This window comes from Nanorana parkeri, unplaced genomic scaffold (assembly GCF_000935625.1).
Source record: "Nanorana parkeri isolate BGI_ZX_2015 unplaced genomic scaffold, ASM93562v1 scaffold2, whole genome shotgun sequence".
Taxonomy (NCBI): domain Eukaryota; kingdom Metazoa; phylum Chordata; class Amphibia; order Anura; family Dicroglossidae; genus Nanorana; species Nanorana parkeri.
The window spans coordinates 2,973,347-2,989,698 of NW_017306270.1; the positions used below are offsets into that span (position 1 = coordinate 2,973,347).

General features: G+C 40.9%; 1 protein-coding gene across 4 annotated transcripts in view; it reads left to right on the forward strand.

Moving 5' to 3' along the window:
* Nucleotides 1-16,352, forward strand: part of ABCC2 (ATP binding cassette subfamily C member 2) — an 89,854-nt gene that overhangs the window by 29,714 nt on the left and 43,788 nt on the right. For 3 of the 4 annotated variants that reach the window (XM_018561490.1, XM_018561645.1, XM_018561723.1), the window contains exon 1: nucleotides 15,888-15,964. The exons of the other annotated variant lie outside the window; for it this stretch is intronic. In XM_018561490.1, coding sequence (XP_018416992.1) covers nucleotides 15,923-15,964 — 42 coding nt within the window. In that variant the 5' untranslated portion in view covers nucleotides 15,888-15,922. Of the gene's footprint in view, nucleotides 1-15,887; nucleotides 15,965-16,352 lie in introns of those variants that run through there. 4 annotated transcript variants of the gene reach the window in all.

Below are 16,352 nucleotides of genomic sequence, written 5' to 3' on the forward strand. Positions count from 1 at the left end.
TCTGCCAACCGATGACATATTTGAGCTGGGCGGGAAGCCGAACAGACTGTCACAGGTTGCCAAGGCCTGGGTCGCTGTGACTGCCCCCCACCCCTATTTTTATTAAAACAGCCTTTAAAATCGACAGTGAACTTGAATGTGATTCTGAGTACCCCTGTGATAATTCTCAGCAGTAGACCTATTATGGACACGCCACATGAAACATTTTACCAGCTTGTGTATATTTTATAGATCACACAGACCCTGAACTGGTTGGTTAGGATGACATCAGAGCTGGAGACCAATATTGTGGCTGTGGAACGTGTGGATGAGTACATCAAGGTGGAGAATGAGGTATGTTCTGATACAGGTCTTCTATAACACACAGTGAGGACTCCATGGTTATTATAGTCTTATTGAAAGGGGAGATTTTCAACATCTCCACTCCTATACAAGTGGGGAGAATGACAATCCACGCCTATCCCAGAAGATAGTTTCCAGACATGGTCATAATCAGCCAGCAATCATTGTGCTGTATCTGTAATTATCTCAATTCTTCAGAACAAAGGCATGTAAGGATCTACAATAAAGGTTTTGCACTATATACATTGTCCTGAAGAATATTGGTTCTTTCTTTACAAAACTGTAGTGCCACGTTAAATTCCTGCTCTCCTTTGCCTCCTGACACAAGCAGGAATATCCCCTGAGTGAACCACTGATCACTGTAGTGACACCTACCAAATTGTAGGAAAGTGGTGCACAAAGCTTGACAGGGTAAGGCACAGCCGTCCTATGACCCAACCACCCACTGCTGGCTACAACCCTTAACCCCTCCATGACCCATGCCCACCTTAAATAATGGACCACACCAGGTTGGATATAAAATGGCTGTAGCAGCCGTTTATTATAAAATATCTTTAAATATATCATTTCAGTTCAAACATTAATTATCACCATAAACAACAATTTCTCTGTAACCTATTCTTTGGCGTGAGGTCTGCGCAGGCACCACTTACTCAACCACCGAAGATCTCTGCTTACCCCCTTAAACCACTGGCCCCTAGCCGCAACCCACCGACTCAGGGACAACATTGAGTGGTGCCCTACGTCCTTGCTGTGGTTGAGAAGGCTGCAGCAAGCTTTGAATTTAAGTCTGCAGCCATGCAGAGCCATTAGCATCTGCAGCTGCTTGTAATTGAGCAAATAGGCCAGAGAGATCTGACATTTTCTAAATCTTTTTTGTGGATAAGGAAAGCTGCAGAAGTGAACTGACCTTGTGCTGACTCCCAACTGCCTGGATCACCCCTCCTCCTGCTCTAACCACCCTGGATGCTCCTCCTGGACCACTTGACCCAGCCAATCACGGTAAGTGACACCCGAGCACCTTCCTTAGGCTAACTTAACCCTTTCTCTACCTGACTGCCTGCCCACCCTGTCATGCCGTCCTTTCGCCTATTCTTTTGCCTTTTGCTCCAGGACTTTCTGGAAAGACTCAGCTCCAAAATGTGGACAGCAGCATTACATAGAGGAAAAGCAAAGACGATGATGAGAATCAACCAACCAGGAGACACAGCCTGGTCTGCACAAAACACTTAACTATTTGTCTGGTATCATGTAGGCACCATGGGAAACAGATCAGCGCCTACCACAGAACTGGCCTGAAGAGGGTGTGGTGAAGTTTGTGGACTACAAGGCACGTTATCGACAGGAGCTGGACCTCATCCTCCATGGGATCACATGTACTGTGAACAGTATGGAGAAGGTAAAATAAGGCTTTCGATTTTCTAATAATCAAGGAAGGGAACATTAGACCAGAACAGAAGACCAGAACACTAATTTTGTAACTGGAAAGCCAGTCATGTAATAATCTGTTTAAAATGACTATTTTGGGGTGTGGTACAGTACTGATGGCAAGGAGAGAGTTATAAATATCCTGCAGTGGAGGAAGCCATTTTATTAGACTAGAGGGATAAAGAAATACATAGTACATGAACATCATCAATTGCTTCAGAAGACATCTCTGTTGATGCATGGTTAGCTGCATTGGAGCCCTACAACCCATAGTTAAAATTGTCCACAGACAAGTCTGCCAGTTAATTGAGAAAATGCATTTGGGGGATACTGTGTGCTTTATCATCCAATGATACCTTAGAGGCAAAAAAATGGTGGTTGGCTATAATGATTATGTCGTAGTATACTGAGGACACCTCAAAACTTAAAGCAGGTCTTCTAATCTGCTGTTTTCAATTCGGTAGGCATTATGAAGGGAGGGCAGGGGCATGTACCTCCCTATCAGGCATAGTAAAAAAGTTAAACAAATTCTAGTTCTATGTTATTTGACCTGAAGCCATGATGGCAGCTACTAAAGTAAACAAGGGCTCCAGCATTGGTGCTTATATTGCATTGTTGCTGTCAGTCATGTGTCTTAATATGTCAGGTTTAGGTGGATCTTCTTATCACAGCTGATAGGTACTCTAAGTACATGGAGACTTTTTTGCCCCTGCCCTCCCTATATCTTGCGTACCTGATTAAAACAGACTAACTTTTCACTTTATAGCCCATTTATTTGTCAGGCTTTTGTTTAGTCCATTGATTAGATTCATTGCTCAGAATCTGGAACTCCTGCAGGGAAGATGCTGAGAAAGGTGAGATGACAATGAGCGCATGAGCTCAGTAGAGTCTGCTCATAACTAAAAAAAATCTGATTTTAAAGAAACAAGTAGAAAATTTACTTAAAACTAATCCTGTCTTAGAAAAAAAATGCTATGTTAGAAAGGGGTTAGGTCAGGTTTCCTATATTCTGATTGGCTGTTTGATTGAATCTCAAGCTCTCTAATTCAGCCTAACAATCGAACCTATTGTTCAGCACATTTAATCATTTTCCTTTTCTTTGGCTCTGCCCCCAAGGTGGGGATAGTCGGAAGAACAGGTGCTGGAAAGTCTTCACTCACTAATTGCATTTTCCGAATCATCGAAGCGGCGGGTGGCCAAATTCTGATCGATGGTCAGGACATTTCCGTCATCGGCCTCCATGACCTCCGCAAGAAACTGACCATCATTCCTCAGGATATGCATTTCCCTACAGCTAAAAGTATATTTTGTGCAATAAAAGATCATTTCTGATTGGCTGCTGTGTAGTGTTTGCACTATGCCTTATTGGAGAGGCAAAACTTCCACATATACAGTAGCTGCACTAGCCAATTCCAACACTAGTGGCAGCATGAACACAGTTATAGCAGTTTCAGTATGTTGTCCTCTCCTCCATACTGAAGCTGGCCAAGACTTCTGCCAGCCAGAGGTTCAGCTTCCCATGCAAAAGTAAATTTAACATCCAAAAGCCATTACGCAGGGTATGTAATATTGAATGATTGCTCCTATTATACTCAGCTTTCCGAATGTTGTTCAATTCTGGCAATTTTTGACAGAAAACTTTTCAGTGCCAGGAAGGTGACTGTGTCAACTGCTGCCCTGTGCAGCATTCCCCAACAGGGGGCGCCACCTCAGAATTCTGACTATTGTTACTGGAATTTGGGGAGGAGTATCACTTCCGCATAGAATCATACTGACCGACATTTCATTACAAGAATGTCTTTCTATTTTCATGTGTTTCAGCATCTCATCAGACAGCAAGCGCACAGGCCTGTTATTTTTAGCAGAGTATTACAAAAAATTTATACCAAAATAATCATAATAATTATATGGCTGTAAAAAAAAATCTCAACTGAAGGCATACATTTCTTCTGTGTGAATGGGGGCGAAAGGAATAATATTAGTATATTTTCTTTCCAGATCAAATGTAATTTATTCATAAGATTAGTATGAATCAGGAAATATTGCATTATGGCCACAGCCGAGGATCACAGGAAATATATTTCATACTTCTTTCGTAGGAAATATATACTTCTTTCCTATGCTCCTCACCTCCATCTAGTGACCATAATGCAGTATTTGCTTGATATTATATTCAACCTGCAAAGAAAATATGCTAATAAAAATCATCTTTACCCTATTTGCACGTAAACATTGTTGCTTCACAGGATGAAGGGCTCTGTGATTTTTTTTATATATGCACCCCTGTGTGTCTTAGGCAGTATGTAGGAACGTTGGTTGCAGTGCAGTTTATTTGTTGCATTGATGTAATATATAAAGTATTATATTCTTCTTCATGCACTAAAAGACAATAGCATCTCTCCAACTCATTGGGATATACTCCTCCCAACACAACAGATCACTTTCAAGACATATAGTAGGTACATCAGGAAGGTTTATAAGTATACTCTCAACAGTTAAGGTCCCCACACACCTTGCGATAATCGTACGATAATCGCGGGAAATCCCGCGATCGTACAATTATCGTAAGGTGTGTGGAAGCTGTGCGACACTGCCCGTTCGGCATTGCGGTCATCAGAAGCCCGCCCCTCGGGGGCGTGGCTTGCGTTCATCGCAAGTACGATCTGCCTGTCCAAGATAGGCAGATCGTACGTTCTTTTAAGTACCTTACAACCATCGCAAGACAAAAGTCTTGCGATGGTTGTAAGGTGTGTGCCCAGCCTTAACCTTTCTCCTGATGTCCTCTGAGGGCTTATTGGGATAATGAAGGGTTCTGACAGTTAACATTTCCTTCTGGTGAAGAAGTCTGCACCAGTTGGCTTTCTGCATATGATATTATGTATTGGTTTATGAAAAAACCACCCCTGTTGCCACCTTTGATGAACATACATTTTGGGTTAGCTCATTATTGACAGTATTGAATCTAAGGGTATGTGGTATCCTGAATTCAGATGTGGTTTTGCAGGATCCGGTTCTGTTCTCCGGAACGCTGAGAATGAATCTGGACCCGTTCGACCAGTACACAGATGAGGAAGTGTGGAAAGCTCTGGAACTCTCACACCTCAAGCCATATGTGGAAGGTTTACAGGAGAAACTCTTCCATGAAGTCAGTGAGGGAGGAGAGAACCTGAGGTAAGACAGACAAGTAATATCTACATCTTGATACTGCTGTGCAGGATCAGCCCTACACCCTTCACATGGAACACACAATGTTGGGAGTGCCCACCAAAGACATTACTTAATCTGGGTCGCAGTGGAAAATGAACAAGAACCCCAAAAATGTCACAATTGTAAAACTAAAACCTCTTAACCCAACAAAAGTCTCTGAAAATGCATAAAAGCTGTGAGCATAAAAGCCCCTTTTAACAACAAAACACACACATGCGTTCTTGGTAAGAATACGTTGATATAACAGACCCATAATGATGGTGCTTTCCGGGTGTCACGAGGGAGGAGTCCTTTATAATTCAGGGCCAGAAATTGGTTTACAGAATTTTGGTTCACGTTTGGTTTTCTATCCTCAAATGTTGCATTCAGATATGGTTTACATGACTAAGGTAGAATAGATGTCCTCAATCATTTCCTGATATAGACCACTAGGACCACCCCACCACCCAGTCCCTGTAAAGTAATAAAGAGACCACACACCACTATGGATTTAATTGGCCTTAACGGCCTTCTATTCAATAATTTAACAGAAAATAACTAAATAAAAAAACTTCAACATCAGCAAGAATCATAAACAAGGTTGCAGGTCTTTGAAGGCCACACCTTTTTCTGAATCTGTACTCTGCGGCAGTACTAAAAACATATTAGGCCCCCAGCCGCAAGACATAGACTCGGGGACAACCACCAACTGACCGCAGACACTTCCAATATCCAAATTTAGCGTTCACCAGCTTACACACCATGAATAGAGGACACCATACCAAAACAGGTCCCCAAACATTAACCACCAGCATCTATTTTTTACGGCCTCCAAAGAACCCAACCGCCAAGTAACAACATAAAATGCTCATGGTGCAACAACTAAAAAAATGGCGGGTGGGGGGGAAGTTCGCTTCTCGTCCGACAGTCACCAACTGATGAAGAGAGAACCCCTCCCACTCAGACCACCACAAAAGCTCCACCTAACCTTTTGGCCCGGCCAATCGGGTAAGTAACCTATGTCCTGGAGCCGTACCCCATTAACCCATTTTGCATTTTTGTCTCCCCTATTCACCTCAAGCATGCCCTCCGCTTACTTTTTTTTTTGCTCCGGGCATAACTAACAGCAGCTTTATCCAGAACTATTAATTTCTCTCCTGGGATTAGGGCAGCGGAGAGAGGTTGAGTAAAATGCATTTTTCACTACAGCCCAACTTAATCCAGCACATATTTAATCTCTTTTTCAGAGATTTCCCTACTTACTAAATGTTAGAATTACTATAGGAGTGTCCTCCATCAGCTTCCACCACCACCCAGATAGACAGGAACAGGAGAAGCAGTGAGAGGAAGGGATCAACAGGGAAAATTTTGTGGAGTCGGATTGAAGTGGCAGAGTTGGAAAGGAAGATAACATTTTACCCACATGCCACCCAAAGCAATTATTAATTTAGGGCAGTGACTCAGAGGGGCCAGTAGAGCAGGCAGAGGGACAAAAACCAAGAGGTGTATCAAAAAGAAAGCTATTTATCTGCTGTATGTTAACCCCTTTTGCTTTGCACTTTCTATCCTCCAGCAAGACATGGTGAGTGCACATACATTAGATACTTAAAGATGCCCAAAGTAAGAATTCTTCATGTTGCCATAGCAACAAATTATCTCATTCTCTAAGACTTTCCCCAATTATTCATTGCTATGGTCAACTAAAACCATTTTTCCCTTGGCCACTTATATAAATGACTGTATTGTATTTCATATTTGGATGGATAGTTCTGCACTGAACATACCTGTGATATACTGACAACTGTCGTTTTGCGTAGTGTTGGTCAGCGGCAGCTGGTGTGTCTGGCTCGGGCTTTGCTACGCGAATCCAAAATCCTGATTCTGGATGAAGCCACGGCGGCAGTGGACCTGGAGACTGATAACTTGATCCAGAGTACAATCCGCAGCGAATTCGCAGACTGTACGGTGCTGACCATCGCACATCGCCTGCACACAATCATGGACAGCAACAAGTAAGGACAGTCCTATCAAGCCATACCCTAGTCACATGACCACCACAACACATGCAGGAAGTGAATTGTTCACTTTAGACACACATGTTCTGTATTACATATGAGGGTCAGCTGTACTTCTTTAATACTATCGGCCTTGTTTTGTTATGCACATATTTTTCTACTTGACATTTTCCCTTAAAAGAAGAACTCTAAGTAAAAACCTTTTTATATTGCTTTGTATAGAGGTAGTGGGGGGACCTGCTGTATCACACCCACAATTCTGTGCAGCCCAGTGATGACATCACAGCTACTTTTACAGGTACATAAGACAAAGGTAGATGGTTCAATTAACCATTTGCAACACTTTTCTGGTGGTCTGCATCTAATTCATGAAAGCCTTGTGACAGTTTTATTAAGAGTAATTCAATTAATTCTTATTCCCTCCATTTTCACTGTATGTTGCAATGGCTATGACAAATTAAAAAAGAACTACCGCCAGTTTGTAGAGAGAAAAAAACGGAGAAAATTAGCAGAGATTCCGCGGCCTACAGCTGAATGTAAACATGGGGCTGACGTCATTACCCATATATGGCAATTACTATATCTGGTCAATGATGTAAGCCACTTGCAGGCCGGCAGCTGAATGCGGCCAAGGAAGAGTCTTGTTGCTAGGACACAGTTGGCTGCACAGCTGGCAGCGTCCTAGCAACAAATGTCATGGAGCTGGATTGACAGAGGGTGCCTGATGGGGAAGCCGAGAGACTAGTTCCCAATCTGGTCTGCCTAAATTGCATTTGACAGCGGAAGGCAGTGGGCAGTTCCATAGCCATAGTTTACGAACTCTTTATGAATTCCAAGGAATGTATCTAAATAAGTGTAACATCTAATGTTTTGGCTGTTTTCATTGCACCAAAATGTTGTTTTCTTTCTTTTCAGGGTCATGGTCCTGGATGCAGGTAAAATCATAGAGTACGGTGAGCCGGAGGCGCTCCTACATAAAGGAGGACACTTTGCTTCTATGGCTAAGGATGCTGGTATTGAAAGTACTAACACTAACACATTGGGAGGACTGAACAGTACAGCCCATGTGTGGTCAGACCACGCATCGGCCACAGAGGGCTGTATGCCATTTACGCAACTGAACTAAACACAGCTGAAGATGGGAAGTTCTTCTGGAGCGTGGAGGAAAATGTTGGAGTCCAGTATAGCAACATGTGGACTAAGATGACACGAATGTCTTGTTGTGGCATTGGATTGTGAATAGCCGCTGGGAATGTGATCCATTGCTTGGAATCTACGTGGTGCTTCTGTATTAGTGTTGTGATTTTACATGTAATGGTTCCTGAAGATGAAACTGAATTGTGGGCTACAGCCATGCTTGTTGCTAGCACTGGGTCACGAGTCTCATGACCTCCCAAGACCCACATTTTCATTCAGTTTAGGGCGGCACTGCAGTGTCTTTGGTGCTTGCACTGCAGCCACCACTTCTGACTGCCTATTAAGGCTCAGATACAGGCATTGGGGGGATATCTGTACTGAGAGGGGTGATCTGTACAGGGGAAACTGGGGCTCTGGGACCTGTACTGGGTGGATGGGGTATCTGTACTTCGGAATGTGGGCAGGGCTATGTACTGGGAACTATGTGACCCCTAGACTCTGTGCATTACCCATTCCTGACCCCTGCACTTTGTGCATTACAAACTCCTGACCCCTGCACTCTTTACGCTATCCCCCCCTGACACCTGCACTCTGTGTCTTGGCAATTCCCAGGCACCAGCTCACAATGCTGAATATCCGGTCCCAGGTCAGGTCATCCTTGTGTGCTAGATTTGCTGGAATTTTTCCAAGTCTCGGGTCCGATCACCTGCAGAAAGCAGCATCATAACAGAGGTCTGTGCGAGTTTTGTAATGATGTGGCTCACCAGGCATGGACCTCACTTTGGAGAAGCCAAGGCACACAATGCTGGAAACAGAACATTAAAGTCTATGTAAAGCCAGGGTAAGATGTATTGCTGTGTGTCCCCAGTGGGGAGATTCAGCCCTTTATTTGTCCTTGGTGACCATTATCTCCAGGGCCAAAAGGTAGCAATTTTACCCACTCCTTGGTCTATACAAACTTAAAAAAAGCTTTCTGTATTCTTTAATACAGTGGAAATCAATTACATAACAAGGCAAACATGTCAGGTTCCTAAAAACACATGAAGAGGAAAAACAAAATACTGTCATTAATAATTGTTGTATTCATGTATTATGTACGTTACATATAAATTAAAGGCTTTTCATAAGAAACAGCTGCGTGGATCACTCTTTGTACCAGGTCTGCTCTGAACTGTATTGTGCTATTTATGTTCTGATGTATGCTGGCATCTAGTGGTAGTTTAGTGCCACAGATACTTTTTTTAATCTTTGTATTGGTATCTCCCTCCCCTCCCGTTTAGAGCAAGTTAGAAAGTCTTCTACATTGTCTCAGCTTTAGTCATCTCAGGACAAGGTGTAGGAAAAGAGAAGCAAAACAGTTGGAATCATCAGAGGTGCCCATGTTTAACCTCTTGCCGTCCGCCCGTAGTAAAAAAACGGACGGAAACTTCAGAGAGTTTTGTTTTTGCAGATTAATTTGGACCCGTAACACAACGTGTTTACAGTTATATGATGTCTTCATAGATTGTTCACGTTAGGACATCAAAATGAAAATTGCACAATTATCACGTGTTGTGTTCATCCAGTGGATTACAAATTGTGTCAGTGGAGGTTTGAAGTTCTCTGAGGAAAAGCCATCCTTCAAGAACTGATGTAGTATTATAGTGAAATGCCAGGCGGGGAGTGTTTTGTTAAACTGCATTGTGTTATTTATGTTCTGATTATGCTAATATCTAGTGGTAGGTTCACCATGACTTGTTTATCTTTGTCTCGGTATTTCACTCTGTTCTTCTCTCCTGTTTAGAGTTAGTTAGTACAGTGCTAGCTAGATCCTCCATGCTCCCTCAGTCATGGCAGGGACAAAGTTTAGAAAGTCATTGAGAGGAATTTATTAAAACTGGAGCAGACAAAATCTGGAGCAGCTGTGCTTGGCAACCAATCAGCTTCTCTCTTTAATTTTCAAATCTTAACTGAAGAGAGAAGCTGATTGGTTGCCGTGCACTGCTGCTCCAGTTTTTGTCTGCTCCAGGTTTGATAAATTCCCCTCAATGTCTTTTTAAAAGACTGGAAAAAAATCCTCTGTACTGCACTTATCTGAAGTACAAATGCATTGGATTAAACTCCTTTGCCTCATTAAAGAGTTAACGTGTATTTCCCCTTTTGCAGTCTTATTTGACAAAACCCCTCTACATGTTTGTTATGTGTTCCCATTAACACAGCTTAGCAAAACATTATAAAAAAAAAATGTCTTACCTTTTAGATATTTTGTTGCAAAAGGCAAGATGGCTGAATCCAGATTTTTCTGAGCACTTTCACAGTGATCTGCCCTTATAGAAAGACTTAGGACTGAAATTTGTGGATTGTGTCACTCTCATTAACTTCATTAACATACAGCACATGTGCCAGGATTTTAATCATTTCACCCATTGTTAGAACAGGAAGTGTTCAAATCTACTTTTTAAATTAAAATGAATTCAGCCAGAAAAGTAAAATCCCTCACCCTCCGCAGGCCCTCCTAACATTACAAAGAAGAAGTAAGTAGAACTTTTAACCCTTAAAGTCCATCTCCACCTGTGTAAGTGAGTAGCATTTATTGAAGTGATGAAGAGATACAGAGATGATGTATTTTGGTGCACATTTTCATGACTCACATTTTAGGCTTTCCTTTCTTTTAGTGAAGATTTTTATTAGGACTGAAGCCTAAAAATTCAACATTTTCTCCACAGGGCTTGTAATCAGGATTGTAATCAGGCTGACAACAGCTCTTCCCCTCCCTGTTCATTGTAACATGATCAGTAAACAGCAGGTCTACCTTTGCCCACAATACACTGTCTGAGGGGGAAGGGGGGCCCTCTATGAATACTAATGAATGGGAGAGCTCAGAAAGAGCTAAGACAACACAGGCAGCAGTTTCCATGGGAATATGAAGAGGAAAACTAAGTTTCTCTGTTCATATACATCAGCTGCATTTACCTGTTTCATGTACACTTGGTGTACATTGCTGGCATATGTTTTTTAAAAAAAAAATACCTCTGCAAAGGTGGAAATGGGCTTTAAGAAGCCAAGCAACCCTAACCCAAGTAAAATAAATTTAAACTGGAAGAAGCATTTTGTATTTTTTGTTCTAGCTTATGGTATGTGAATGGGAACACGTAACAAATATAAACTAGGTGTTATCCCAATTTGGCTATGAGAGCACAAATATACATTAAGCTGCCTGTGAATGCTGCCGAGTCAGTAGATGGCCATGGTGTCCAGACAGATTGAGGTCTATGCAGGTATAGCAGTCCATAAAGCGGGATTTGAAACAGAAGACCAGGCTTGTCTAAAAAAGGAACCTGAAGAGCCAGTTCCAGCCTCTAAATATAACAAGCTGGGTTATGTGAATAATATTAAAACAACATTCACGAGACATCAAATTCCTGGGAATTTATCAAAGAGACCATCAGCTGTCAGCAGTGGGACAAACTCAAGGACCACAATATGGAATCATCCTCTTCCAAACTGATTGTTGGACCACCTGATGGACCTGATTGTTGGAGTAAAGACTGGGCTTTCCTTAGACGTTACACCTTGGTGTGATCCCAACCTACTTCACATCACACATCACTTGGGTGTGTTTTGGAGGCCCTTGTTCTGAAGGGTCTAGAACAAAAGGTATTTTTTGTTTATTTATTAAAATAGATTTTTCACCTCTTGTAATTATTTCTAAGCTTGAGCAAGAACTTAATTTTCCAAAACATATACACAACATATACACAACGTCTAAACACTACATAAGCTCGGCAGCCATGATGATCTAGGTGAAGGTTTACAACTTATGCTATTTATGAAGAAGTGATAAGAGCGATTACTTTCCTTCTCTAATTATTAACAGAGGAATGACTGGCATGTCTGTGTGCACATTGGACCCCCAGTCCCTCCACCCTGTTTATGGAGGCAGAGAGTCAAACTCAAATCTTTCTGCTAATCGGATGACATTGCAAATTTTCTATAAACACGTTGAATTGCTTAGTCATCCTGCATGAGCTAGAATAAATTATTTTCAGTTTTGTACACCCGCTGCCACAAATAATTTTAAGAATATTAAAGCCAAACTGAACATTGTTTAAATCAGATAAATATTTTCCAGGTGAATCAAAATAAATGGCATCCAAAGTCTTACAGTTCATTCTTTAGAGAACAGCAACAGCCGGAGTTAGATAACCCTCAAAATTGGTTTATCTTTATGATATTATAAGACTTTTTCTATTATAACTCTGTGATATTGTAATACTTGTCCGATTATAATTCTGTGATATTGGAAGACTTGTTATATTGTAATTCTGTGATATTGTAAAACTTGTTCTATTGTAATTCTGTGAAACCGCAAAATTACTCATCCACTCGCTTGTTATATCTCGTCTTGACTATTGCGACTCCCTCCTCATTGGCCTTCCACTACACAGGCTATACCCCCTTCAGTCTATCATGAATGCAGCTGCTAGACTAATTCACCTAACCAACCGTTCAGTGTCTGCAACTCCCCTCTGCCAATCCCTGCACTGGCTTCCAATAGCCCAAAGGATAAAATTCAAAATATTACCAACCACTTACAAAGCCATCCACAACTCTGCCCCCGGCTATATCTCCAAACTTGTCTCAAAATATCACCCTAACCGTCCCCTCCGCTCTTCAAAAGACCTTCTGCTTTCCAGCTCCCTCATCAATTCCTCCCATGCTCGCCTCCAGGACATCACTAGAGCCTCTCCCTTCCTATGGAACTCTCTACCCCAACCTGTCTATCTCCCACTCTGACTGCCTTCAGGCGATCCCTTAAGACTCATCTCTTCAGGGAAACCTATCCCACCTCAACCTAACCACTCAACTATCATGTTCTCAGACAATTCATCCCCACACAGCTACCTCCTCAGTTATCACTGGCCACTCCCTTTTAGATTGTAATCCCTCATGGGCAGGGCCTCCTTACCATCTTGTCTTGAATTGTATTGTGATTGTAATGTCTTCCTTATATTGTAAAGCGCTGCGCAAACTGTTGGCGCTATATAAATCCTGTATAATATTAATATTATAAGACTTCTTCTATTGTAATTCTGTGATATTGGAAGTCTTGTTCTATTGTAATTTTTTAAATAAAGAAGAATATTATGTTTAAAAAAAAATCTTGGTGTCCTGAATTTTTTTAATTGCTTAATGCCATAAAATGCCCAACTGCATATACACTATTTTCTTAACAAATATATAATATGGAAAGCCATTTAGGCGTATCTGCTTTTTCTCTAAATGCACTGTTTGGAAGAGAAAAACAATATTACATGAAATTGTAAGTAATTCGGTAGGATATGTGGCAGGCCCTGCCTCTATGGGTTCCACTTTTTAGCGATAGAGTTGCCATTCTTTACAATGAAGTTACATCCGATGGTGGCTTCTCTCCCAGTAAACTAGTATCTTGAACAGAAACTTGCTTCCAGTTGTGGATAACTGATTGGTCAACGTCGGTTTTAAGTACTGCTGCGGCTCATAGCAACAAGGCAGGAAGGGGAAGTAGAAAGAGACCCCGAGCCGAAGAATGTTAACACATAAAAATAACTATATTTTTTGTGCGGTGTGGGAATGACCTGTGTGTGTCACTGGTTATAAAGTGAAAACATTGGGTACAGAATTCTCTGCCAACAATTTAATCCATGGGCTATCCATGCACTAGATAATTGAAGATTCAACAGAAGTTTAATGACCCAAATAACAAGTACGATAGTTTAGATCCAAAATGTTCACTCTTAGGAATCTGAAACATTAGTAGATGTTTATCCACTTTATGCTTTTTTGAGAAAAAAAAAGGTAATTTTCAGGAAATATTTGCAATACAAATAAGCATTGAGAGCTGTGTGTAACTCATAAAAGCCATTGTTATCTAGGACCCTTGCTATGGGTCACCTAATAATGGCTTCCAGACAATTCAATTGTCTTTACATAAGCTTAAGGACTTCAACTAATGTTATTGTGTAACTCTTCACCAATAAGCAATAAATATGACATTTAGCCTACAGTATTTTATATAACTGTATATAAAACTATAAATACGAAATAACTATATTTAAAAACATATGTAACCCTTCCCCCCACTATCTATAGCACACTAGTAGTAGATACTGCCAGGAAAACACCCTGATTTACCTGTATTTTTACTCCATCATAAACAAGTATTTGAACCTAAATTGTATGGACAGTTTCAAGATTCTTCCTGAAATTAATAAAAAACAATGGTTAATCTGTCAGTGTAGACAAAACACACCTGGATATCAAGATTGCTACGTGCTTCATTTAAAATCATTAAGGACGGCCTCTAATCTATACTAGACATGTGCGATTTGTTTTGTTTCGAATCAAAATTCATACAAATTTTCAGACATTCGAATTTCCGAATCCCAATGCATTCGAATGTGTAAGAAATCCAAATGTCAGTTTTCCAAAATTTCGATCCAGCCCAAATTTTGTTTAGAAACTAAATTGAATCGGACATGTGGCTTTTCTGGCCAATCAGATGTGTTTTTTCGGTTTAATGCATTCGAATTTCAGAATCGCATTCAGGAGCTCCGGAATTCCATTCGGGTCTGGGAGCCTCAGCTTTGGTTTAATGTATATATGGCTCCCAACGTTAACGCAATGACTATTATTATTATACAGGATTTATATAGCGCAAACAGTTTGCGCAGTGCTTTACAATATAGGGAAGACATTACAATCACAATACAAGAGGGAGGGAGAAGTGATACATGAGGAGGTAGCTGTGAGGGGATGAATTGTTTTAATAAACTGAATTGTTATTGGTTCATACTACAAAATACTAATTATATATACATAATACTAAAGCTGATGCTCCAAAACCCGAATGGAGTCCGAATTTCCGAATAGCATTCGAGAGCTCCCGAATGCCATTGGGGTCTGGAAGCCTCAGCTTTAATATTATGTATGTATATGGCTCCCAGACCCGTATGGCTTTCTGGAGCTCCCAAATGGTAATCGGAAAATCGGAAATTCGGACTCCCGAATGCCATTCGGGTCTGGGAGCTTCAGCTGTAGTATTAATATCTGTATATGGTTTTCTGTGGTAGTCATAACGAATATTCGTTTGTAAACTTATCTGAAAATAACGAAAATTCGAATTTCATCTGAATCCGAAACTCCGAACTGAACTGAATCCCGAAATAACGAAACATCCAAACCAAGCTGAATTTTTCTGCAGCTTACATGGCTAAACTATACTAGCTAAAAAAAAGTACAGTAAAAACAATTCTATACATAGTTTAGCCTTTTATACATACCAGAGGACTGTGTCTGGTATGCAAAAAAAGAGATAAGTAACTACAAGCCATGTAAATCAGTGAATTGTTACACAATCCTCTGTATTCCTGTTCTAGATCTCGTTTTCTACAGTATCATCATGAGTCCTGAATACGTCACATAGGGGGGGGGGGTTGGTTTGGCAGCGATCTTAAAGATAAATTAGTTAAATTATAGAAAATGACAATCACTTCTGTTACCAGCAGTGAAGGAGGACTAGTGCAAGAGCCGCCTACTCATAGACTTCATTCTAAACTGTGAGCTTCTAAACTAAGTTAACTTTTAACCCAAGTCAAGTCCAATAGGACTGTACTGCACTGAGATGCCCTTTTGGGAGTATAACATCCAGGGGTGGGTGGGTTGTGACTTTTAACCTGCTGAATCATTGAGTAATAATACAGCTACTACCATAAGCCATGAAGAACATATAACCAAACAAGACAGCGTAATATCAGGACACAGAGAGCCTGCGAGCAGCCATTCCACCTCCCACCATGTCTAAGGCTCTAGATAAATACTGCGGGTCTATCTTCTGGGTAAGTCTCTTCATTGTCTGCTGGTTCAATATTTTTATATTGTGGGCTTCTTACTGGGTCCTACTTTGTTTTTGTAATATATCACATAGGGCACCCTTATATATGTAAAATACTCTGTAAATTGTGCCATTACTATAAGGTAAAGATGTGAGTGCTTGTACTTGTAGAACAATAATGTCAAATTCATACAAAAAATACATATATGGATGTGTGATTTTTCCGCTAATGTAGTGAATTGGACCCCGATAGAAGGAAATAGACCTCTATCAGGAGTGAATGTATCAGTCGTGTTACTTACTGGTAACCAGAACAAATGAAAATGTAATTTTTGTTAATATTCACAATGTGTTTTGATTGGCGTCAGTGTCTCCTTCGGTGGCATGTCTAC